The sequence below is a fragment of the Equus quagga genome, chromosome 13, assembly GCF_021613505.1.
Source record: "Equus quagga isolate Etosha38 chromosome 13, UCLA_HA_Equagga_1.0, whole genome shotgun sequence".
Lineage (NCBI taxonomy): Eukaryota > Metazoa > Chordata > Mammalia > Perissodactyla > Equidae > Equus > Equus quagga.
The window spans coordinates 102,403,003-102,429,059 of record NC_060279.1 but is presented as its reverse complement, the minus strand read 5'-3'; the positions used below and the strand labels follow the sequence as shown (position 1 = coordinate 102,429,059).

Below are 26,057 nucleotides of genomic sequence, written 5' to 3'. Positions count from 1 at the left end.
CTTTGTTCTCCTCGCCTTTGCTCACATGCTCCCCTCCTCTGCTCCCAGGGCCAGGCCAGGCCCCTTCTGTCTGGGGTGGGGGCTTGGAGTCTCTGCAGTGTCTTTTACTTGCCTGACTGATACCCATATTGGCAGCCAATCCATTCTCCCTTGCTGTGGCTCCAGGCTTAGCCCTCAGAGCTCTGGGCTTGTGCCGCTGCCTTGCATGGGGTTGATGTTGGCACAGGTCCCTGATACGCAGCCTGGAGCCAGGCTTTGCAGGGGTCTCAGCTAAGGGTGGCCCAGATTTGGACATTAAGGGGCAAGGAGTTCACAGGAAGCACGAGGGAGAGGGCAGGGCAGAACCTGAAGCCGTCCTGGAGGAAGTGATGGGGTGGAGGTGAATTGGGGAGCCACATAAAAGGCCAGTGCCGAGAAGGGATGGCAAAGGCTGCTGCCACCCCAACGTGTCCACACGAGGAAAGGGGCCTGATGCTCGGGCTGTGTCACAAAGCTACTGTGGGTGGACCTGTCCTTGTGCCCTTGGTGTCTGGTCACTCAGCTGGTCACTTCTGGTTTCCTTTATTCCTCCAGGGTTTTTGCACCAAAATGTGCCTCCTGTGCCCGTCCTATCCTCCCTGCACAGGTAGGAACCACTCCCCTGGAGATGATCAGGTGCCTGGCCCTGCCCGGGTTGGCCCCAGGTCTCGGGCCCCAACGGGAGGGATGAGCAGGTGCTCCTGCCCCATACCCCTCAGGGCCAAGGGGTGTGTGTTGTGCCCATGCCTGCAGGGTGCCAGTGTCCCTGCATGAGTGAGAGGAAATGGTGGCCCCTGCTGCTTGGCTGCCCCACTGCCGCCCTCCACTCCATTGCCCATGGATGTGAGCACTGCTCCCTGGCTCTGTTAGCCCTGCAGGCTAAGGAGGCGGGGGAGCAGATGAGAGAAGGGTGTGGTCTGTGCAGGAGACATCCCTGGGAGGTGCAGCTCCCTCAGGTAGTGGGTCTTCCGCACGTGCTGGTTCTGTCCCAAGCTGCTGGGCCTGGGGAAGCAGCCCTGGCAGGGGTCTTTCCTGACTCCAAAGAGCCAGGAAGAACATGTGCACACACACTGACACCACGGGATGGCTCTCATGGGCACATGTGTCTGCTGTCGACTGCAGCTGTGAGAGGCTGGCCTCGGGCATGTGCACATCCTTTTGTGTGCACCTAGCCATGCCTCTTCTGGCTCCCTGGAAGCACCGATGACAGTGCCCACATGGGTGTGGAGGCAATCTGCCATAAGAGCATGTTGTGTGGCTGTGTCCCCCACGCACAGCACCCCTCAAACCCCAGCTTGCTTATCGTGTGTGAACCCTGCCTCTTCCCCCAGGGCTGTGAGACCACCATCCGCGTGGTGTCCATGGACAGAGACTACCACGTGGAGTGTTATCACTGTGAGGTGAGCCTGGGCCCTCCTGGGAGGCTGGTGGCTGGGGCAGACCACTCCCCACAGGTCTCCTTCTCTCTGGGTGTTCCCCGGGCCCACCTCCTCTTTCACAGTCCTGCCCCATTCTACCTGTCCTCCCCAGGGAGCCCTCTCCCTTCTCCCCAAGATATGTTTTCTCTCAGCCCCTCTTTCTCATTCAAACAAGTGTGTCCCGAGGATTTATAGTATATGGGATGCTGAGGAGGTCAAGAAAAGAAGGACGGTCCCTACTGTCCTGGGAGAGACAAATACTCAGGCAGTATCTACACAGGGGAGTAGGAGCAAGGGGAGTTGTCAGAGCACATAGGAGGCCTTGGAAAATCAGGGAAGGCTCTGTGGAGGAGGTGACAGCCAAACTAAGATTTGAAAGCTGACTAAGAGTCAGCCAAGGAGGCAGTGAGAAGGGCGTTTCCAGGCAGTGGAAGCAGAATGTGCTTAGATGCAAAGGTGGTGAGTGTGTTGTTTTGTGTCACTGGAAGTTGGCAGGAGCTGGAACAGAAAGCCACATGGGCTAAGGAGTGTGGACTTATCCTGAGGGCAGTGGAGAATGATCGAAAAGGGATGGTGCAATAGCATTTGGATTTTAGAAAGGGCACTCACCGCCATGCCGAGAATGAAAGGATAAAAACGGGGTAGGGCCGGCGGTCCCTGAGAGGCTGCTGGGGAGGAGCTGTAGTCCTGGGCTCAGGGACTGAGTTGAGTGAGTCCAGGGCTGAGCTGAGTGAGGGTTAGGGCAGTAAAAGGGACTGGATCTGGTCAGCGACTGGACGTGGGAGTGCGTGGGTTGGGAGGTGTCCACTCGGACCCTAGGAGAGTAGGGGCGGGAGGAGGAGGGGTAAGACGCTCTCATTTTCAGTAGCTGCAGACCCCCGAGTGGAGATGTCCAGGCGGCAGCGAGATGTGCTGGCGTTCAGACACTGGCTGTAGGGGGAGGAAGTGGGTGTCACTGGCATCTCTAGCTCTCTCCTTGCTGCCGTCCTGCGCCCCGGTTTCTAGTCGCCTTGACCTTCCTGAATTCTCAATTCGAGGGCAGCCTGGAAAATCTCTGTAGGTGGTGACTTGGGGCGCTGTAGGGCTCACTTCCTCAGTTCCCTTCTCTTAGAGGTCATCCACCTGCCCTGCCCGTTGTTCAGAGTCCGAGAATCATTGTTTCATGTCTCTTGCCCAGTTTTTCATTGTTACAGGTAGGACGGACGGGAAATCCAGTCCTTCTTACTGTCATGGCCAGAAGCAGGAGCCCCGGTGGGGGCATGTAGGCGGCTGTGGAAGCCGGGGGAGGAAAGGAGATCCTCCAGGGAGAGCAGTAGGGGAAGGAGCAGGGCTCAGGACAGCCCCAGGAGCACCAAAATTCAGGGGATGTGTGGAGGCAAAGCAGCTACAGGGGGAGGCCGAGAATGAGGGAACGGAGAGGAAGGAGAAACCAGAAAGAGCCCCAAGGAGGAGCAGGAGGGCGTGGCAGCGAGAACTGGCCAGTAGGAAGCAGGGTCCATTTGGAGCCAGGTTGTCTTGTTCGGGGCAGGTGGCCCGATGGGAGCAGGAGTCCTGCTGGAGGAGCAGGAGCAGGCATGGGGTGCACAGTGGCCTTGGCTCCGCTCTGACAGGGGCATCCTGCTCTGCTGTCTCGCTCTGCTGTCCTGGGGACCGTGCCGTCCCCTTGGGATCGCTGAGCACAGTCCTTAGGGAAAGGATGCTGAGAGTCGAAGAGCAGGTCAAGCTGCTGGTTCACAGCGGAGTCCCGGGGCTGCTGTCCCCAGGGGGCCCCTTGGATGGGAACGGGAACTAGGGTCTCCAAGCCCCCTTGTTCCTTCTCTCTGGCGTGTGGTGGTTAGTGGCAGGGCCCAGTCAGAGGGCTGTGGCAGGACAGGGAGGACACCTGGACGGGGTGACTTGGGACGTGAGGCTCCGTCACAGCAGCCCAGCTCTGTGACTGGTGTGGCTCGGGCAGGTGTTGTTCTCAGGGCCTTTGGGTGACAAGCGTCAAAGCTTCAAGGCCAGAGTCCAGCCCTGGATGCAGTGAGAGGGTGACCTGGAGGGGCCTCCTTGGGGCGGGGGGGGTGCAAAAGGAAGGAGAAAGGCATCCCGCTGGTCTCACCCAGTGCCCCTGTCTCTGGCAGCACACCCTCCATGGCCACCCCCACTTCCTGCAGGTTATTCACAGCGTCAAATAGGAATCACGTAACTTGTTAGAGGAAATTACCCTGTAAGATAGACCGCAGCAAGGGACATAAGTAGAACTCCTTGTTTACTTGATGTCTCTAATTCTTCTCTTCCGTTATCTCTTAAGGTCACTGGGGTCAGGCATCTGACGCCCCCCCACCCCGGCCCCAGGTCACCAGTGACCCCCATGTGACAGGATCTGGGAGACGCTTCTCAGTGTCGCTGTCCTAATTCAGCAACCTTCCACACGCTGGTCACTCCCCCCTTGATGCTCTCTTCGCTGTGCCATTAGGACCGTCCCTTTTTAGGTTTCCTCACTTGTATTTTCCCCTCAAATCTCCTTGACTCGCATCCTCTTCTTCCCGCCTCTTCGTGTTGGAGCCTTCCAGGCTCAGCTCTTTGTCTTCTTCTCTTTTCTGGTTATCTGCGCTCCCTCGGAGACTAACCTGTTGTTTCCTTGTTAAAAACTGTCACCTGTTTACGCTGATGCCCCATTTGCTGCCTGGTCCTCTGTCCACTTCCCGCCTCCTCGCTGTCTCTCTGGATGTCTGAGAGGCACCTCCAGTCCGGGGTGTCCAGCTCTGGGCTCCTGAAGCCCCGCCCAAAAGTAAAAGCCAGAGGCCCTGGGAAGTTGCTCGCAGCCCTGCAGCTCTGCCCCGCGTTGCTCTGACTGCCCTGACAGGCTCCCCGTTGCTGACCTTACTGCTGGGGCTGTGTTCTTCCCTAGGACTGCGGGCTGCAGCTGAGCGGGGAGGACGGACGCCGCTGCTACCCCCTGGAGGGCCACCTGCTGTGCCGACGCTGCCACCTGCGGCGCCTCCGGCCAGGCCCACTTCCCTCCCCTGCCGTGCACGTCACTGAGCTCTGAGCAGGGCAGGGAGCCCGACCTTAGGGGGGTGGGGACGGGGGTGTGGGTGCGAGTGTGAGTGTGAGTGTGGGTGGGATGGGTGGCCCAGGTCAGAGTCCGAGCTTGTGTGCTCCCACCCTGGCTCCACCCCACTTGCCCCCAGCTGCTGTCCGAGGGGCCGGCCCCGCGGCGAAGCTGCTTCTATTTATTCACCGTCTGTGCCTCCTCAAGCCGTGTCCCTTTTTCCCAGCTCTGCCTGCCCCCCTCCCCACCCCAGCACTGGCCTCTGTTGCGGGACCGCCTGTGCCCCATGGCCTCAGGGGCAGGCTCCCAGACCGGCTGTGGGTCACGGGGCTGGAGACGGCCTCTACCGCGTGCAGGGGCACGGGGTACACGGCCACCTTCCCCCGACTGGCCTCAGAGTGGTAGCCAGTTTCCCTGTTTGGAAGGGGCCTGGGACCCCCTCCCAGAGCTCCCCAGGGCAGGGGGTGGTCTGGCAGGGGACTTGGTGGAGGGCAGGCGTGCAGTGTGCCGGCTGGTGGGTGGGAAGGCTTCTTTGTGTGGATGGGGTCATGGGAGGGTCGAGGAGTCACACCTTTGGGGAGAGGGGCCTGCAAAGGAGCCCTGCCTTGGCCATGGTGGTCGCTGTGGGATTTGGCCACCTGACATCTAATGGGTGTGTTAAGCCACTATCCCGCCTCATCTCCCCATCCCTGGCTCCTGGCTGGGGGACCATCCCCCTCCAACCACGCCATCCTTCACCTCGGGAGGAGAACCTTCTGACGCGGAATTCCAGCACAGGTCTCGTCCACAGAAGCCGTGTGGGCGCCCCCCGCATGCAGGGGGAGCACCTGGGCGGGAAAGCCCTGTCTATCAGGCCCCACGACAAAAGCAGAGGATTTGACTTAAATTAAGTTTTTCCTTCAAGAATATTTTCGTTTTCTTTAAAAGAATATAGTTTTCTTCTAAAACCTTGGCCCACAGTTGTTATTTCTTAGGAAAATGAGAAGCGCACAGATGTCCAATTGTATATCATACATCTAGTTTTCAGGTGGTAAAAACATTGTAGTTTAACTATTTTTGTATAAATTCCTCTAAAATCTCAAACTATGTGTCTACCTTTCAGACTTGAGCGTAGTGTGGGGTTCTGTCTGTGTCTTCAGAGCCGTGACCTAAGGAAATGTGGTTTGGGGAGATGGAGATGCACCTTTTCCTCTGAGTACATGTCAGCCTGGGGAGGCATGCACTTCACTGCCGCTCTTGCTGGGTTTGCACTTGGGGGGGGGTCAAGACACCCCTCATCTGGATGGACCATCGCAGTGGTTCTCGTGGGGTGTTATGACATAAGTCCATCTGGTCCCGTGGGCACCTGAACCGCCCCCTGTTGGCTCCTGCTCTTGTCCTCCCTTCTCCCTGCTGTTAGCTGTGGGCTTTTTTTGCTTGTAGGGTCGTCCATCTGGGGGAGCCAGTGGTAGGAACCAGAGTGTTGTCTGGGAGCGCCCACTGGGGTGCATAGGAGGGCTGGTGGCAGCCAGTGAGGCTGGCTGGGCTGAGGCCTGGGGTTGGGGGGTCCCCTGGTGGGCTGAGGAAGCAAGAAAGTGGGGAGTTTGGTGATTGTTAACCAAGTATTTAAATATGGAGGTCCTGAAAAGGGGGATGTGTGTCTCCCGAGAAGGGGACTTTGACAGGATCAGGGTGCCTTCTTGGAGGAGGTGATCCTAGTGGGGCAGGAGAGTGAATTCCAGGAATGGAGGCTGTTTTCTGGCTTTGTCTTCCTCTTGAGCTGGGCTGCTTTGCCTTCTAGCCAATTATCACGAAGCTTCTGATTGCCCTCTGATTTATTTCTGATGTCGAAGCCGCTTTGCCCTTGGTTTCTCCTGGTTGTGAATTCAGCCCTTCTCTTTTCTCTTCGTTTGTGGCTGTCTTGGAGGTGGCCCCTGACCTTCCAGCCATGGCGGTCACCATTGCTCTTCATACCTGCTCCATCCTGGTTACCAGGCTTCCCTGCCCAGCTGGAGGGAGTTGTCACAGGTTGGAGCCCCCTTCACGTTCATGTGCCATCCTTGTTAGAAGCCCAAGACAAGGGAGTGCATGGCCCTGGGGGGCAGCGGCCTCATCTCTGGCTGCTCTTTGCCCTTTCTCTCTGGGCTCCAAGGTCCCAAATTTCCTTCTGTCGGGACTGGTGACCACCACCATCCCTCTTACCACAGAGCCTTTGCACTCCCTGCCCAATGCTTTAACTCCTGGTTACATCTTTCAGATCTCAGCTTCGTGAATAAACCAGGCTCCCAGTTATTAGACTTCACTGAACACCCAGAATTTTTGGTGGGCCCCTGCTCCCCAAGCTCATTTTCCAAAAGCGGCATCTTCCAGGCCATTTTCAGGAGTTACGCTGACCTGGAGGTTTCTGAGACTGAGGGAGCAGTGTGAGAGCCAGGCTGTGAGCCAGGTGGCTTGTCCATGACCCTCCGACCCCAGGTGCCAGACTCACCTGCCTCTTGGATACCTCCCCTGATGTCAGCACCTGGGGACCCCTCCACCTGCACTTTCATGTCAAGAGAATAAGAGTGCTTACTGTACGGATGTCCATCTCCTCACGAGATGGCGAGCTCTCTGCGCTGGGGGTGTCTGGCTGGTTCACTCTTGTCTGCATGGTGTCTGGCATATGGTTGGAACTACAGCCTGAGCCAGACCCTGTCCTGGCCTTCAGGGTTCTGAGTTAGGGTCTCCCCCTTTCCCCTTGGTTTGAAAGTGCAAGTGCAGCCTGAGTTGCCCAGTAAAGGAGCCACAGGTGGCCTATAGAGGCCCAAGAACACGAGTGTGCACAGATACTATACACACTGCACATCGAGTGTGTGCCTGTGCGCCCCAGGCAGTACACGTGTGTGTGCCTTTGTGCAAGGCCCTCGGTTCAGTGCTCATGCCTAGAGGCCAGCCCTCCAGGCCACTGCTGTGTGTGTGTGTGTGTGTGAGATGTTGGCAGGGATGGTGGGCTCATGGAGGCTTCTGGGGGTGGGTCTTGGGCATGGGGTGCCCTCAGGGTCCTAGGCTAGGAGGGGATGGTGCTGAGCCCTCCTGCTCAGTACTCCTGGCCTCTCTTGGGCCAGGACACGGGTGAGAGCTTGCTGAACTGCAGGTCACCTGGAGCGCCTCCTGAGGGCTTGCTCTCCCTGGAAGGGGATGGGCAGTTGGGGCAGTGATTGAAGGGAGCTGGGAGGGGGCTGGCCTGGGAATCCACAGCAGCAGGGGTCTGCAGGGCAGCTTGGGTTACGGAATGACTCGAGGTCGGTGGGCCTGTCCTGGTGGTGTTGGGGTGAGTGCGGTGATGTGTGGGGCTGTGTTCAACATCTCCCCTCCCACCTCAACCCCCATCCCTGAGGCTGGTCCCCGGCTCTGTGCAGTTCTAGTTAGCAGATGCACTTGGGAGGGCCAGGGCTGTGGTGGCTGTGGGGGTAGGAGTAGATTCAGCTGGTGGGGGGCTCCTGGGGGACTTGGGTTGGGACTGAGGACAGGTCTGGGAGTGGGGGCAATGCCTAGGTCGCCGGTGACCTACCTTCCACCCGGCGCAGCTCTGGAGGACCCGTCCCCGTATGGTGTGTGGGCATCGGGTTTGCATGCTCCCTGAGTGGGTGTGGTGAGTACCTGGCTGGGAGAGGGGTGTGTGTGCACGTGCTCTGGGGGCTGGGTGAATGCTCAAAGCAGGACTGGTGGGGGGCTCAGAGGTGGGAGGGGCCATGTGGCCTGGGGTGGAAATCGGGGGCTCTTCCTGTGCCATCTTGGGAGGAATTGTGTGTGGCACTGTCTCCTGGGGTAGCAGGACCAGTCTGAGGCAACAGGCCCTCACCAGGTCCCGGGTTCCTGGCGACAGAGAGCTAAGGAGGTGTGTGAGAACCTGGAGAACCCAAGGGAAATCCAGCTTGAGCTGGAGGTGCCTTTTCCCCTTCTATCTTCCTCTCCAGCCCTCAGCACACCACTGGGCTGTCTTCCTTAAGCTGGGAGTGTGTGTCACAGGCGAACCCTCTCCTGTCCTGCAAGGAGGGTTACCCAGCAGGGCAGAAAGGGCCTGAGAAGGTCATCGGGGACATCAGGGTGTGTCGCTGAACGTCTGGCACTTGGGGGAGAAGCTCTCCTCAGTGGTGCTGGTGCGCCTGTCACATACTCCCACACCAGTGCACACTCCTCCACGCCTGCTGTGCAGATGTACCTGCCTGTGTCGCACACACCTGCCCTGCCCACTGCTTACATGACTGTCCTACAAACTCCATCTTGCCTGCCTGAAGCTACCTGCCACACACCTGTCACAGGCAGCTGGGTGACACAGCTGGCTCACTCACCTCTCTGTGACAGCATCTGGGCCGTCAGTGCTCCCGTCCGCTGTTGGTTTTGCGGACCCTGAGGGTGGGGCTCAAACCCCGGGAGAGGCATTTCACCAGGTCCGAAGCTTACCCCCTTCAATCCCAAACTGTTTTGGAAGCTTCCTTTTCCTGCTGAGCAACGGTGCTGATCCCCTGGGCCCTCTGCCCAGTCCCTGGCCTGGTGTTGCCACGTTCCTGAGCTGTGTGACTCTCACCTACGCCTCTTGTCCTTGCAGCCAGGGCGGGGCTTAGAGTCTCAGCCTGTCCCCGAACCACCCCTTGCCGTTGCCCTGCCCAGCTCGGCTCAGCTCTCTCCTTCCATCCCCCAACCACTTGGTCAACTCTGACCCTGAGGACAGGGAATCAGTGACCCTGGGGAGAGAGGCTCCCTCCGGGAGTGGAGGGGATCCCCCTGGCAGAGAGGCAGAGAGGGCTGTGTCTGCCATGGAGGAGATTAACCTGACCAGGCCTACACCATGCGAACTGGGAGGCAGAGAGATGTCGCTGACCTTGTCATGTGTGGGGGTCCGGGGCTACCCATGTGGACGTGGGGCCAGAGTCCTGAGGACACAGGGAAGACCACAGGAACCCTGGGTAGGGATGTGGGAGTCGCACTGCTAGGGGTCAGTGGGGAAAGACTGCATTTAGCTGTGACGAGGACCCCCTCCCCCCCTCCCTCCCTTTCCTTCTTTCTTCCTTCCTGCTCGCTCTTGTTTTTAAAAAAACATATTTAAAGACTTTATTATACTTGGTCTGACTGGGACAAAGAATAACTCACTGGCTTTTGAACTGAGCAACAGGGTGGATACACTGCCATTTCCCTGGAGGGGAAGACGCAGGAGAGCAGGTTTGTGTGGGAGTGTAAATCAAAAATTCTGTCTTGCCATTGGAGACGTCTGTCCCATGGAGCAGGCAGTTGGGTGTATGAGTCGAGCTCGGGGAGAAGTAAGGGAAGGAGATACACATTTTGGAGCCATGGCTGAGATCACGTGGAAAGGATGAGAGCAAAGAGAAGGGGCCCCAGCCAAGCCCTGAGGGGCTCCCACGTTTACCCCTCGCAAGGGGGATGGAGCAGGGCAGCCAGCGAGGCGGGCTGGGGATAGGGAGAGGGTGGCGTCAGAGAAGGCTTGAAGAAGGGCTGAGGGAGGAGACGGGCTGCGGCAGGCGTTTTGGAAAGATGGGGATGACCGGTGACCTTGAATGAAGCCGTCTCAGTGCAGCAGTGGGGGAGACCAGGCCAGAGCCAGGGGGATGGGGAGCGGGAAGGAAGGGGAGGCATCAAGAGTGGCCAACTGTCTCTAGTGTCCCTGGGAGGGGTGCAGCAGTTGAGGGGGCTTGAGTCGGGGGAGTTCTTTTGGGATGCTGAGGCCTGTCTGAGGCTGCCTGCCCATGTATGTAAGAGCATGTACACCCCACATGGGCATTCCCAGGGTCGTCTTCCCCCGAGACCCCACTCTCCATGGGGTTGGGGTCTGTGACTGCAGTGGTCACAGCTGTACACAGCTCCTTGCCCAGCATGTGGTTCCTGAGGTGCTGCTGAATATTGGTTAAATGAGTGGATCGGTCCATGTAAGGCACTTAGTACACTGATAGGTGCATAGCAGATGCTCAGTAAAATGACTTACTCTTGTCGGGTGGGCTGTGAAGTAGCTGAAGACCTGGTGACAGCAGTTCTGGAGGCCTTGCTCTGGGCCGACCTGAGGCCATGGTACCGCCACAGTAGACTGGACCAGGATGGTGGCTCCAGGTCCCGAGGGATGCAGCAGTCACAGATTCCCACAAGCACCGTGCAGGCCAGCTTCATGTGCCAGTGCTGCAGCCAGCCCCCGAAACTGGACCACGTCACCATCCAGGAACTCACAGCTCCATCACTCGCCCCAGCCCAAGAGAAACCAGGAGAGACCCAGGGGGAAGAAGCTAACTCAGGGGAGGAGCTGTTTATCGAAACCTGCTGGGATGGTCTGTCTGGCAGATTCATCCCCCAGCCGGGATGATGTCTGCGGAAAGTACCAGCAGCTTCACTCTGACCGGGGAGGCATCCGACGGTGGCACCATGGAGAACAGAGCTGAAGACTGAAGGTCACTGGGTACCTTTTTGACATCCTGTGGGGCCAGACAGATGTGGGATCACTACTGTGTGAAGAACGCACAGATTTCTCTTTTAGACCATGTCAGTGGAAATGAGTGTCAGAACTGCCAACGCTGTTTGGAGGACTTGAGCAAATGAGTGAGGATGACACTGAACAGCTGCTGGTGGAGCTAAGGGAGTTGGCACTTGAGGAGGAGAGGCTGGTCCGGGAGCTGGAAGATGTGGAAAAGCACCCTGACACTGTGGCAGAAAATCTTGAGAGGGTCTTTTCTGAGGCTGAGAGACTGGATCTGGAGGAAGCTCAGTACCAGAAGGAACACAGTGAATTTAAATGACAACAGCTGGAACTGGAGGATGGGCTCAAGAGTATAGAAAACCAGATGTGTTATGCCCAGATGCAGCTGAAGAAAATCAATGTCTTTAATGCGACCTCTCACATCTGTCACCGTGGACGGTTTGGCACAATCAGTAACTGCAGACCTGGTCGCCTGCCCGGTGTTCCTGTGGAATGGAATGAGGTGAATGCTGCTTGAGAGGGGGCGGGGTTGCTGCTCCATGCCCCAGCCAATCAGATGGGTCTGACGGTCCAGAGGTATTGACTTGTTCCCTGTGGCAGCTATTCATATCTGGCCTCTGACTGCCAGATCTAAGGAGCCGCCATTGTGCCGTTCTGCAGAGTTGTGGTTTTTCTGGGACAACAGGTTTGCCCATGCGGTGGTGGCTTTCCTGGGCTGTGCCCAGCAGTTCAAAGAAGAAGCTGAGAAAGATGAAACACCTTTTTGTCTTCCTTACAGGATGGATGTGGAGAAAGACAAGCTTGAAGACATAGGAGGCAGCGGTGGCTTCTGTTCCATCAAAACCCAGTTTAATTCTGAGGAACAGAGGAGAAGAGCTCTCAGGGTCATGCTGAGGAGTCTTGAGGGCGGTCTTGCTGGACCTCCTAACAGTTTCTTAGCAAATGCCTTCTTTTTTTCTTCTTCTTCTCCCCAAAGCCCCCCAGTACATAGTTGTAGACTCTAGTTGTGAGTGCCTCTGGTTGAGCTATGTGGGACGCCGCCTCAGCGTGGCCTGATGAACAGTGCCGTGTCCGTGCCCAGGATCCAAACCGGTGAAACCTTGGGCCACCGAAGCCCAGTAGGTGAACTCAACCGCTTGGCCACGGGCTGGCACAAATGCCTTCCTTTTGTCCTTAGAGAGATGCTCGCCTTAAAGGCTTTAAATTTTGTTTTGTTTGCAAAACAAGATGTTTTAAATTAAATTCGGGTAATATCACACAGCACACGTTTACAATACCAAAAAAGAAAAAAAGCCACGAAAGCCACTTCATTTTAAAATATCGGACGATAGTTTGCATATGATAGTTTGCAATGTGCCCTGTATAGCTACCAGCCTTTGTCACAGATCTGACTCATAATCCCATGCCTGCTCTTCTCTCTCCGTTCAAAACAACTAATTAGTTTGCTTTTTTAAAAAACTCAGTTGAGTTGAGATCAATGTGTTTTCACTGGATTTTCTGTCTCTCAACTTCCTGTTCTTCCAATATGAGATAGAAACTTCTGTCTCTACTGGGGCGACCAGCTGTGTGGGACACCCAGTGGGGTAAGGTGAGAAGATGACATGGAAACTGTGCCTGGTCACCGTGGGGTGTGGTCAGAAGCTTGGAATTGAACCCTTCTTGCCTGGTTACTGATGCCCGCTCTGCTCTGTGTTAGAGAGACGAAATGGTGTTTGATACCATTTGAGACATTATGGAGAGATCTAATTAAATGTAATAAAAGATTTGCTGCAATCTGAAAAAAAAGTGAATTAACTGTTACCACTTAGGTGAGTGGATGTAGGATAAGGCATTTTTGCAGTTTGACTGTATGTGGGTCCCTGCGTGGGGCAGTATCTGTGTCACTCAGCAATGGTGTGTGTGACTCTGCATGCATGGGCACACCCTGTGTCCGTGAGACCTGCTGATGTTTGGCTGGGCTGTACCTGCTGGGGGCACACAGGACTCAGAGACGGCACAATGTGAAGACTGTCAGGCTCCTGCTTTCGTGGTCCAAGCCAGACATTAGTCTGGCCTTGAGGTCACAGTGGTGTCCCTGACTCAGGTCAGCCCTCTCCTGAGAAGGGGCCAGTGAGCCAACTGCAGACCTTCTGTGTGTTACCCCTGGGGCCACGTCTACGCTGGTGGACGTTCAGGGCCAGGGCCATCTGAGCAGCCCTCTCTGCAAGTCCCACCCTGGGTCACACACCGTTCTGCATCTCTTCCCCTCCTCTGTGTGCTGCAGGGGCTCGTCCCACCCCTCAGTCCTGCTCTGAACCTCCTTTGCCTCATCCTGGTTGTCTGCCTTCCCCACCCAGCCCAGGGCTGGGGCAAGACCCTTTCCCACGTCTTCATCAAGAGGAAATGTGGGCCCCCTTCCTCCCTTTCCTTCTCAAACATAAGCTCATTGGCCTGCAGCAGCCCTGGCCTCCCCCTGGCCACCATCATAGGGAGAGTGGCTTGTAAGGATGTTCAAGCTTTGCCCACCCTGAAAATGCTCCCTAGACCCAGAACCCTGTCGCATTGTCCTGACCTTGGGGTTCAACTTGAAGTCATGATTTTTCTTTTTCAATTTTGTATCGAGAGGTATTTCGTGTATAGTGAGGATCAAAACATATATATACAGTTTAAAGAAAAGGAGAGCACGTACCGGTGGATCTTCCTAGCCTGAGAAATGGAACATAACCAGCATCCCACAGGTGCCCTGCTCCGGGCACATCCTCCTATGGTTACCCTCTCCGGGGTGACTATTGTGCTGAATCACGTTGATCTCTCCTTCACTTCTCTCCATATAGTTTTACCACCTATGTGCGTGTTCTTAAATTATTGCTTGGGATTGAATGCTTTGGGATTTTATATTAGTCAAATCACCCTACATGTTTTCTTCTGCGTTTACTTCTGCTCAGCCTTACATTTTAGAGACTTATCCATGTGTGTGTGTTGGTGTAGTCATTCATTTTGATTGCTAGGTAATATTCCATTGATGAAGACAGCACAAGCAGTTTAAGCATCATACTGTTGATGGCTATTTGGGTTGTTTGTAGTTCACAGCTTGTATAGAGATCATATCTGTGCACATCCTTAGACATTCTTATCTTGCTTCACATATTTAACAATTTCTCTAGGATATATACCAATGAGTCATAGGGTATGTATAATATTTAACTTTTCTAGATATCATGAAATTGTTTTCCACAGAGATTGTAACAATTTATGTCCAATTCAAATTCAAGATTACAGCATTTTTACTTACCTTCTTCTATTTTACCTCTATTATATTACATCTAATCTATATTGTATATGCATTCATTTATATCACATTTTTAAAGGTAAAATGCATCATGAGTTTATACTGATACTTCCAATTCAATTCAAGACTATAGCCTTTTTGCTTAACCTCTCTTTTCTCTTCTGTGTTGTGTAACATCTGTATTTCTAACATCCGTGTTTCCTTCTAGGCGTTTCACGGATTCAGGTCTTACATTTCAGTCTTTAAGTTATGTGTGTCAATATTTTATGCCTTGTTCGAGCCTTAAATTTAAAACATTTATATACAGTAAAACTTAGTCTTTTTGATATAACTTTCTATAATTTCAAAAAATACATTTTCCCCAGCTTTATTGAGATATAATTGACATATAACATGTGTAAATCTAAGTTATACAATGCATTGATTTGATAGTTATATATTTCAAAATGATTACTGTCATAGCATTAGCTAACACCTCTGTCACATCACGTAATTACCATTTCATTTTTGTGGTGAGAATATTTAAGATTTACTCTTTTAACAGCTATCAAGTACTGTAGATAATACGGTATTGTTAACTATAATCACCATGCTATAACTTAGATCCCCAGAACTTATTCATCTTGTTACTGGAAGTTTGTACCCTTTGACCAACATCTCCCCATTTCCCCCACTCCCAGCCTCTGGTTACCACCGTTCTACTCTCTGTTTGTATGAACTCGGCTCTTTTAGATTCTGTGTATAAGTGAGATCATACAGTATTTGTCTTTCTCTGTCTGACTTATTTCAAGTAGCATAATGCCCTCAAGGTCCATCCATGTTGTCACAAATGGCAGGATTTCCTTCTTTCTCATGGCTGAATAATATTCTATTGTATAGATGTACCACATTTTCTTTATCCATTCATCCATTGATGGACAGTTAGGTTATTTCTTTGTCTTGGCTATTGTGAATAATGCTGCAATGAACGTAGGGGTGCAGATATGTCTTTGAGATAGTGATTTCATTTCCTTTGGATATTTACCCATAGGTGGAATTGCTGGATCGTATGGTGGTTCTATTTTTAATTCTTTGAGGAACGTCCATACTATTTCCCATAGTGGCTGTGTCAGTTTCCCACCAATAGTGCACAAGGGGTCACGCTTCTCTACACCCTCCCCAACATTTGTTTTCTTTTCTCTTTTTTTAAATTAAGATATAATTGACATATAACATTATATTAGTTTCAGATGTACAGTATAATGATTCAACCTTTGTATATATTGTGAAATGGTCAGATGTACAGTATAATGATTCAACCTTTGTATATATTGTGAAATGGTCACCACAATAAATCTAGTTAACATCCATCATCATACATAGTTACAAATGTTTTGGGGTGTGATGAGAACTTTTAAGATCTACTCTCTTAGCAACTTTGAAATATGCAGCACCATGTTGTTAACTATAATCCTTATGCAGTACATTGCGTCCCCAGAACTCATTTATTTAACTGAAAATTTGTACCTTTTAACCCCATTCACCCATTTTGCCCACCTCAACCCCTCACCTAAGGCAACCACTAATCTTTTCTCTTTATGAGCTCAGTTTTTTTTCTTTTAGATTCCATATATAAGTGAGATCATACAATATTTGTCTCTGTCTGATTTATTTCATTAGCAAAATGCTCTCAAGGTCTATCCATGTTGTTGCAAGTGGCAAGGTTTTCTTCTTTTAATGGCCAAATAATATTTCATTGTATTATCTATACACAACATTTTCTTTCTTTTTTTTTAAGGTATATGTAGTGCCTTTATTTTATTATTATTATTTTATAATTTTTATTATTTTTGTAATTCAGATTCATAACAGTTTACATCATTGTGAAATTTCAGTTGTACATTATTTCTTGTCTGTCACCACATAGGTGCTCCCCTTCATCCCCTGAGCCCATCCTCCACCCCCCTTCCCCGGTACCACTGAACTGTTTTCTTTGTCCATGTGTTTGTTTATATTCTGCATATAAGTGAAATCATATGATGTTTGTCTTTCTCATTCTGGCTTATTTCACTTAGCATAATACCCTCCAGGTCCATCTGTGTTGTTGCAAATGGGATGGTTTTGTCTTTTTTATGGCTGAGTAGTATTCTGTTGTGTATATATACCACATCTTCTTTATCCAATCATCGGTCGATAGGCACTTGGATTGTTTCCATGTCTTGGCTATTGTGAATAGTGCTGCAATGAACAAAGGGAACATGTTACTTTGGATTGTTGATATCAAGTTGTTTAGGTAGATACCCTAGTAGTGGGATAGCTGGGTCATATGGTATTTCTATTTTTAGTTTTTTGAGGAATCTCCATACTGTTTTTCATAGTGGCTGCACGAGTTTGCATTCCCACCAGCAGTATGTGAGCATTCCCTTTTCTCTATCCTCTCCAACATTTGTTGTTTTTGGTCTTCGTAATTACAGCCATTCCGACTGGTGTAAGGTGCTATCTCATTGTAGTTTTGATTTGCGTTTCCCTAATGATTAGCGATGTTGAGCATCTTTTCATGTGCCTGTTGGCCATCTGTATATCTTCTGTTGAAAAAGGTCTGTTTGTGTCCTCTGCCCATTTCTTGATCGAGTTGTTTGGGGTTTTTTGGTGAGTTGTGTGAGTCCTTTATATACTTTGGATATCAACCCCTTGTCTGATAAATGATTTGAAAATATTTTCTCCCAGTTGGTGGGTTGTCTTTCCATTTTGTTGATGGTTTCCTTTGCTTTGTAGAAGCTTTTTAGTCTGATGTCGTCCCATTTGTTAACTTTTTCTTTTGTTTCCCTTACCCGAGTAGACATGGTATTTGAAAGGATGTGGCTAAGACCGATGTCAAAAAGAGTACTGCCTATATTTCCTTCTAGGATTTTTATGGTTTAAGTTTTTACATGCAAATCATTAATCCATTTGGAGTTAATTTTTGTATATGGTGTGAGACAATAGTCTCCTTTCATTCTTCTGCATGTGGCTGTCCAGTTTTCCCAGCACCATTTATTGAAGAGACTTTCCTTTCTCTATTGTATGTTTTTGGCTCATTTGTCAAAGATTAACTGTCCATAGATGTGTGGTTTTATTTCTGGGCTTTCAGTTCTGATCCATTAATCTGTTTGTCTGTTTTTGTGCCAGTACCATGCTGTTTTGATTACTATAGTTTTGTAGTATGTTTTGAAGTCGGGGAGTGTGATGCCTCCAGCTTTGTTCTTTGTTCTCAGGATTGCTTTGGCTATTCGGGGTCTTTTGTTGTTCCTTATAAATTTTTTGATTCTTTGTTCTATTTCTGTGAAGAATACACCATATTTTCTTAATCCATTTATCCCTCAGTGGGCACTTAGATTGTTTCCATATCTTGGTTACTGTAAATAATGCTGCAGTGAACATGGGGCTGCATGTGTCTTTTCCAGTTAGTGTTTTCATTTTCTTCAGGTAACTATCCAGAAGTTCTCTTTTCTTTTTGATGATAGCCATTCTAACAGGTGTGAGGTGATATTTCATTGTGCTTTTTGATTTGCATTTCCCTGATGATTAGTGATGTTGAGCATCTTTTCAGGTATATTGGCCATTTGTATGTCTACTTTGGGAAAATGTCTATTCAGTTCCTCTGCCTATTTTTTGACCAGATTGTTTGATTATTATTGAATTCTGTGAGTTCTCTATATATTTTGGGTATTAATCCCTTATCAGATATATGGTTTACAAATATTTTCTCCCATTCTGTAGGTTGCCTTTTCATTTTGCTGATTGTTTCCTTTGCTGTGCAGAAGCCTTTTAGTTTGATGTAGTCCCACTTGTTTGTTTTTGTTGCTTGTGCTTTTGGTGTTGTAGCAAAAAAATAGTTACTGAGAACAATGTCAAGGAGCTTCTTCCCTATGTTTTCTTCTAGAAGTTTTATGGTATCAGGTCTTATGTTTCAGTCTTTAATCCATTTCGAGTTAATTTTTTGTGAGTAGTGTAAGATAGGGATCCCATTTCATTTTTCTGCGTATGGTTATGTTGCTTCTCAGCACCATTTATTGAAGAGACTATCCTTTACCCATTGAGTATTCTTGGCTCCCTTGTCAAATATTAGTTGACTGTGTATGCAAGAGTTTATTTCTGGGCTCTGGATTCTATTCCATTGGTCTGTGTGTCTATTTTATGCCAGTACCATACTCTTTTGATTACTATAGCGTTGTAATGTAGTTTGAAATCAGGAAGTGTGATGCCCCCACTTTGTTATTTTTTCTCATAAATGATTTGGCTCTTCAGGACCTTTTGTGGTTCCATACAAATTTTAGGATTGTTTTTTTCTATTTCTGTGGAAAATGCTATTGGAATTTTGATAGGAATTAACATTGAATCTATAGATGGCTTTAAATAGTATGGACATTTTAACAATACTAATTCTGATCTGCAAACACAAGATATCTTTCCATTTATTTGTGTCTTCCTCAATTTCTTTCATCAATATCTTGTAGTTTTCATTGTACGGATCTTTTACTTTCTTGGTTAAATTTATTTCTAAGTATTTTATTGTTTTGATGCTATTGTGAATGGGATTATTTTCTTTACTTCTTTTAGAGATCTTTCATTGCTTGTGTATAGAAATGCAACTTCTTTCTTTTTTTTTTTTTAAAGACGTTATTTTTCTTTTTTCTCCCCAAAGCCCCCTGGTACATAGTTGTATATACTTTTTTAGTTGTGGGTCCTCCTAGTTGTGGTATGTGGGATGCCACCTCAGCATGGCTTGATGAGTGGTACCATGTCCGCGCCCAGGATCTGAACCCGCAAAACCCTGGGCCGCCGAAGCAGAGCCTGAACTTAACCACTCAGCCACGGGGCGGCCCCTAAATGCAACTTATATCTGTATGTTGATCTTGTATCCTGCAGCTTTACTGAATTCAAAATTAGTTCTAACAGTTTTTTGGTGGATTCTTTAGGATTTTCTATATATGGGATTATGTCATCTGCAAAGAAAGACAATTTTACTTCCTCCTTTCCTATTTGGCTTCCTTTTATTTTACTTTCTTGCCTGATTTCTCTGGCTAGGACTTCCATCATTTTGTTGAATAAAAGTGAAGAGAATGGCCACTCTTGTCTTGTTCCTGATCTGTGTCAAAGCTTTCAGCCTTTCACTGCTGAGTAGATGTTAGCTGTGGGCTTGTCATTTATGGCCATTACTCTGTAGTAGTATGTTCCTCTTATACCCAATTTGTTGAGAATTTTTATCATGAAAGGATGTTGTATTTTGTCAAATGCTTTTTCTGCATCTGTTGAGATGATTTCTATTCATATAATTTTTATGTTTCATTGTTAATGTGGTGTACCACGTTTATTGATTTGCTTATGTTGAACCATCCTTGCATCTCAGTGATTAATTTTTCTTGATCATGGCGTGTGATCCTTTTAATGTGCTATTGAATTCAGTTTGCTAATATTTTATTGTGAATTTTTGCATCTATATTCATCAGTTATTATTGGCCTGTAGCTGTCTTTTCTTGTAGCATCCTTATCTGGCTTTGGTGTCAGAATAGTGCTGGCCTCATAAAATGAGTTTGGGAGCATTCCCTCCTCTTCAGTTTTTTCGAAGAGTTTGAGAAAGTTTGGCATTAATTCTTCTTTAAATATTGGTAGAAGTCACCAGTGAAACCATCCGATCCTGGGCTTTTCTTTGTTGGGAGGTTTTTGATTACGGATTCAATTTCCTTGTTATTTGTCTGTTTATATTTTCCATTTCTTCATGAGTCAGTCTGGATTAGTTGTATGTTTCTGGGAATTTATCCACTCCTTCTAAGTTATCCAGTTTGTTGGATTATGTTGTTGCTTATAGTGGTCTCTTATGATCTTTTGTATTATGCGCTATCAGATGTAATGTCTCCTCTTTCATTTCTGATTTTATTTATTTGTGTCCTTTTTTCTAAGTTAGTCTAGCTAAAGGTTTGCAATTTTGTTTATCTTTTCAAAAAACTAGCTCTTAGTTTTCTTGTTCTCTTGTATTGTTTTACTAGTCTCTATTTCATTTATTTATGCTCTGATATTTGTTATTTCCTTCCTTCTGCTAACTTTGGCCTTTGTTTGTTCTGCTTTTCTAATACCTTGAGGTGTAAAGTTAGCTTGTTTATTTCAGATCTTCATTTTTTCTTAATGTAGGTGTTTGTTGCAATAAACTTCCCTCTTAGAACTGCTTTTGCAGCATCGCATAGTTTTTGGTATGTTGTGTGATTTTTAAAAATTTCCCTTTTGATTTCTTCTTTGACCCTTTGATTGTTCAGGAGTGTGTTGTTTACTTTCCACATATTTGTAAATTTTCCAGCATTCCTCCTGTCATCGATCTAGTTTCATATCATCATGTTTTGAAAAAATACTTGGTATTAATTCAATTTTCCTAAATTACTAAGACTTATCTTATGATCCATCCTGGAGAATGTTCTGTGTCTGCTTGAGAACAATGTGCATTCTGCTGCTGTTGGAGAGAATGTTCTGTATATGGCTGTTAGGTCCATTTGGTCTAAAGTATTGTTCAAGTCCAACATTTCCGTGTTAATTTTCTGTCTGGATGACCTGTTATTGTTGGGGTATTAAAGTCCCCTACTATTACTGTTTGGTTGTCTGTGTCTCTCTCCAGATCTGTTAGTATTTGCTTAATATGTCTGAGTGCTCCAAGATTAGGTGCGTATATATTTATGATTGTTATATTTTCTTGTCAAATTGACCCCTTTATCATTATATAATGATCTTCATTGTCTCTTGTTATCATTTTAGACTTAAAGTCTTCATTGTCTGATATAAGTGTAATTACCCATGCTCTCCTTTGGTTTCTACTTGCATGGACTATCTTTTTCTATCCTTTCACTTTGAGCCTATGTGTGTCCTTATAATTTTTATTTATTTTATTTTTTTTGAAGATTTTATTTTTTTCCTTTTTCTCCCCAAAGTCCCCCAGTACATAGTTGTATATTCTTCATTGTGGGTCCTTCTAGTTGTGGCATGTGGGACGCTGCCTCAGCGTGGTTTGGTGAGCAGTGCTATGTCTGTGCCCAGGATTCGAACCAACGAAACACTGGGCCGCCTGCAGCGGAGCGCGCGAACTTAACCACTCAGCCACGGGGCCAACCCCCTATGTGTGTCCTTAAAGGTGAAATGAGTCCCTTGTAGGCAGCATCTAGGTAGGCCTTTTTTTTTTTAATCCATCAGTCGTTCTATGTCTTATGAGTGGAGAATTCAATCCACTCATTTGGAGTGGTTATTGTTGGATAATGACTTGCTAATGCCATCTTATTGTTTTCTGGGTGTTTTGTAGTTCCCTGTTCCTTTCTTTTTCTCTTGCTGCCTTCCTCTGCGAGTTGATGATTTTCTATAGTGGTATGCATGATTCCCTTCTCCTTATGTCTTGTGAATCTATTATAGATTTTTGCTTTGTGTTTACCACAAGGCTTATATAAAACATCTTATAGACATAACAGTATGTTTTATACTGATAGCAACTTTGATCACATACAAAAACTGTACCCTTATAGTCACCCCCTTTATGTTTTTAATGTTACAATTTATATCTTTGTATGTTGTATATTCATTAACAAGTAGCTATAGTTATTTTTAATACTCTTATCCTTTAATCTTTATACTATAGTCAAGTGGTTAATACACCCCCATATTATAGTATTAGAGTATTCTGAATTTGACTGTATATTTACCTTTCCCAGTGTATTGTTTATTCTTATATGTTTTCATGTTAATACTTAGTGGTCCTTTCATTTCAGCCTGAGGAACTCCTTTCAGCATTTCTTGTAAGGCAGTCTACTGTTGTTGAATTCCCTCTGCTTTTGTTTGTCTGGGATAGTCTTTATTTCTCCGTCATTTCTGAAGAATAACTTTGCCAGATAGAATGTTTTTGGTTGCCAGTTTTTTGCTTCAAAAACTTTGAATGTTTCTTCCCACTTTCTCCTGGTTTGTAAGGTTTCTTTTGAGAGGTCTACTGATAACCTAATGGGAGTTCCTTTGTAGGTTATAATCTTATTTTCTCTTGCTGCTTTTAGGATTCTCTCTTTGTCTTTGATTTTTGACAGTTTTATTGTAATGCGTCTTGGAGAGGATTGTTTGGATTGAAATTATAGATTGACCTATTAGCTTCATGAACTTGGTTTCCAAATCTCTCCCCAGTTTTGGGAAGTTCTCAGCCGTTATTTCTTTAAATAAGCTTTCTGTCACCTTCTCCCTCTCTTCTTTTTCTGGAACTCCAATAATCGCATGTTGGTTCTTTTGATGATGTCCCACAGATCACCTAGGCTTTCTTTACTCTTTTTTATTCTTTTTTCTTTGTTCTTTTCTGACTGAGTAATTTCAAGGTTCCTATCTACTAACTCACAGATTCCTTCTTCTGCTGGATCTGCTCTGTTGTTGATGCTTTCTCTTGCATTTTTCATTGAATTCTTCAGCTCTAGAATTTCTGTTTGGATATTTTTTATGATTTTTATCTCTGTTAGATTTCTAATTTTTTCATATATTGTTTTCCTGATTTTGTTGAATTGCCTTTCTGTGTTTTCTTGTAGATCATTGAGTTTCCTTAAAACAGCTATTCTGGATTCTTAATCAAGTAAATTGTAGATTTCCATGTCTTTGGGGTTGGTTGCTGGAAGATTGTTAATGATCTTTTGGTGGTGTCATGTTTCCTTGATTTTTCATGTTTCTTGGAGTTTTGCATTGCTGTCTTTGCATTTGAAGTAGGATCACTTCCTCTAATCTTTGCTAACTGCCTTCGGGGGAGAAATACCTTCTGTCTGTCCTGCTAGAGATTCTGAGTCTTTCTCAGATCTTGTATGGATGCAGTTGCTCCATGCTTCTTACTTTCTCTCATTGCAGAATTCTTAAGCTTGTATGCCTTTTCTTGATCCTACACTGCACCAGGCCAGCTGCTTATGGCCTCTCATTTGTTTAACTGAAAGTAGTGGTACAGCTCAAGTTTGTGGTTTTCCCCTGGCCCACAGACCTTGGCCTGTTTTCTCTGTGTGCTCCCTAGCTGTCTGCTGAAGCTCATTCTTGCTGCTGCCCTCAAGAGTACACCTAGGAATCCTTCTGAGAATCCTGTTTTCTGCCCTCCCCATTTCCTCTCTCTCGCAAGTCATGGGGCTCCCATCTTAATGCCCTGGGTGCTGCTAGAGAGAAATGAGACTCTTTGTCAGCCTCTGGTGCAGCTGGGGGAGCTGGGTGTGCACTCACTTGCTTTCCTTTTCCCCTGCAGGAGAAATCAGGGTTGGAGAAGAATTTACTTAGCCTTAAGCTGTGCTGTCTTGGAGGAGGGATGAGGCAGGCAATATCAAGCTGTTCCTCTTACTCACACCGATATGTTCAAACTCATATATTTTTGTTCCAATGGAGTACTGGAACTTCTCCTCGTGAAACCTGGAGTTCCACAAAGGCTTTCTCACCCAAGGGTGACTTCCCAAGTCAGTGTTATCCTGGTGCTCCTGGACCACAGCAGAGAGGGGCTGCAACCAGTTCACAGGCAACTGCAGGGTCCACAGCTGATACCAAGGTCTGTCTGCTTCTTACCTGATGCACAGGTGGGTGAGCCACCTCCTGGGTCTCTTGGCATATGGTGCTAGATTCTACAACTCCCACAGAGGCACTTCTATTCATGAATGAATTCTGAAGGGTGTGTGTGTGTGTGTGTGTGTGTGTGTGTGTATGGAGCAAAAACAAAGGATGACTTATGTTGCCATGATACTGACATCCTTCAAAAAATACATTTTTTGTAGCATTTGTATGGGTGTCTGTAATTGTAACCACCACTACCACAATTAAGATACCACTTCTTTACCCTAAAAGATTCCTTGTGCTGTTTTTCTGTAGTCAAATATTCTCCTCATCCTTAATCTTTAGTGACCACCGATCTATTCTCCATTGCTATAGCTTTGTCTTTTCCAGTTGCTTGTGAAGAAATTTTGGGTTTGACTTCTTTCACATAGTCTCATGCATTTGAGATTGAGTCTTGTGGTAATGTGTATCAATAGTTGCCCCTTTGTAGATTATTGAGTATTATTCCATTGTATGGAGCAACGTAGTTTGTCTATTTGTCTGTTCATGGACATTTGGGTTCTTTTCAATGTTTGGCTATTACAAGTAAAGCTGCTGTAGACATTGGTGACAAGTCTTTGTATGGGCATACGCTTTGTTTCTTCTTGATAAATACCTCGTAGTGGAGTGGCTGGGTTGTATGGTATGTATATATTTAGTTTTTAAAGTAACTGCCAAATTATTTGGTAAAACGTTTATCGTTTTGCAGTTCTGTCAGCAGTGTGAGAGTTCCAGCTGTTCCTCATCCTCACCTACACTTGGCGTGGTCAGACATTTAACTTCTAGACTTTTTAGTGGTATTTCATTGTGTTTTGAAAAATCTCTATTGCTTTTTAATTTCTATTTTTGAAAGCATTTAAAAAGTTAATTTTACTCAATAATTTTTTATATTAAAATTCTAAATATGATCTTACATTTTTAAAGGCATTAAATATATTTGTTATTAATACTCATTTTTTCAGATATTTTACTTAGTGAAAATAAGATTACCTAATTTATGTTTTTTTCCTTGTTCTTGTGTGGCAATGTATTTAATACACTTTTTATGTAGGTACTGGATAATAAGATATCTTCCCCCACTCCAGCTTTATTGGGCTATAATTGACAAATAAGAATGGTATATATGTAAGGTGTAAAATTTTATGTTTTGATATAGGTATACATTGTGACATGATCACAACCCTCAAGCAAATTAATGTATCCATTACCTCACAGTTACCATTTTTGTGTGGGTGGCGTGAACACTTAAGATCTATCCTATTAGCAAATTTCAAGTATTCAATATAGTATTGTTAATTATAGTCACCATGCTGTACATTAGATCTCCAGAACTCATTCATCTTGCATAACTGAAAGTTTGTACCCTATGACCAACGTCTTCCCATTGCCCCCACCCCATTTCCCCTGGCAACAATCTGTTCCCTGCTTCTATGAGTTTGACTATTTTAGATTCCACATTTGAGTGAGATGATGCAGTGTTCGTCTCTTTGTGTCTGGCTTATTTCACTTAGCATAATGTCCTCTAGGTTCATCCATGTTTTCACAGAGGGCAGGTGTTACTTCTTTTTTTAAGGCTGAATAATATTCCGGTATCTCTATCTATCTGTCCATATATATAGGTATATATTCTATTATATATATAATTCCATTATATATTTATTATATATAACACGTATGTACTGTATATTTATATCTACGTAATTTTATATAGACATAAAATTTCATTGTGAATAATGTTGCAATGAACATGGAAGTGCAGATATGTCTTAGAGATACTGATTTCATTTTCTTTGGATGTGTACCCAGAAGTGGAATTGCTAGATCCTATGGGAGTTCTATTTTTAATTCTTTTAGGAAACTCCATACTGTTTTCCATAATGACTGTACCAATTTACATTCCACCAACAGTGTACAAGGTTTACCTTTTATCTTTTCTATGAAAAAAATGCTTTTTACCTTTTATCTTTTTTGATAATAAATACCCAGAAAATCTCTTGTCTTTTTTCTGATAGCCATTCTAATAGGTGTGAGGTGATATCTCGTGGTTTTGATTTGCATTTCCCTGATTAGTGATGTTGACCACCTTTTCATGTACCTGTTGACCTTTTGTATGTGTTCTTTGGAAAAATATCTATTCAGGTTTTTTGCTGATTTTTAAATTTAGTTATTTGGGATTTTTTTTGCCGTTGAGTTATATGAATTCCTTATATATTTTAGATATTAACCCCTTGTCAGATATATGGGTTGCACATATTTTCTCCCATTCCATAGATTGCCTTTCACTCTTTTGATTGCTTCCTTTGCTGTCCA

General features: G+C 46.7%; 1 protein-coding gene and 1 pseudogene across 1 annotated transcript in view; both read left to right on the top strand.

The window, feature by feature from the left end:
• Positions 1-5,420, top strand: part of WTIP (WT1 interacting protein) — a 28,556-nt gene extending 23,136 nt beyond the window's left edge. Inside the window, exons 8-10 of the mRNA XM_046682201.1 lie at positions 574-625; positions 1,350-1,418; positions 4,330-5,420. Of these exons, the coding sequence (XP_046538157.1) occupies positions 574-625; positions 1,350-1,418; positions 4,330-4,470 (262 nt within the window). The 3' untranslated portion in view covers positions 4,471-5,420. The remainder of the gene's footprint in view (positions 1-573; positions 626-1,349; positions 1,419-4,329) is intronic.
• A 144-nt stretch (positions 5,421-5,564) lies between these two features.
• Positions 5,565-14,704, top strand: LOC124250516 (beclin-1-like; annotated as a pseudogene).
• The last annotated feature ends 11,353 nt before the right edge of the window (positions 14,705-26,057 follow it).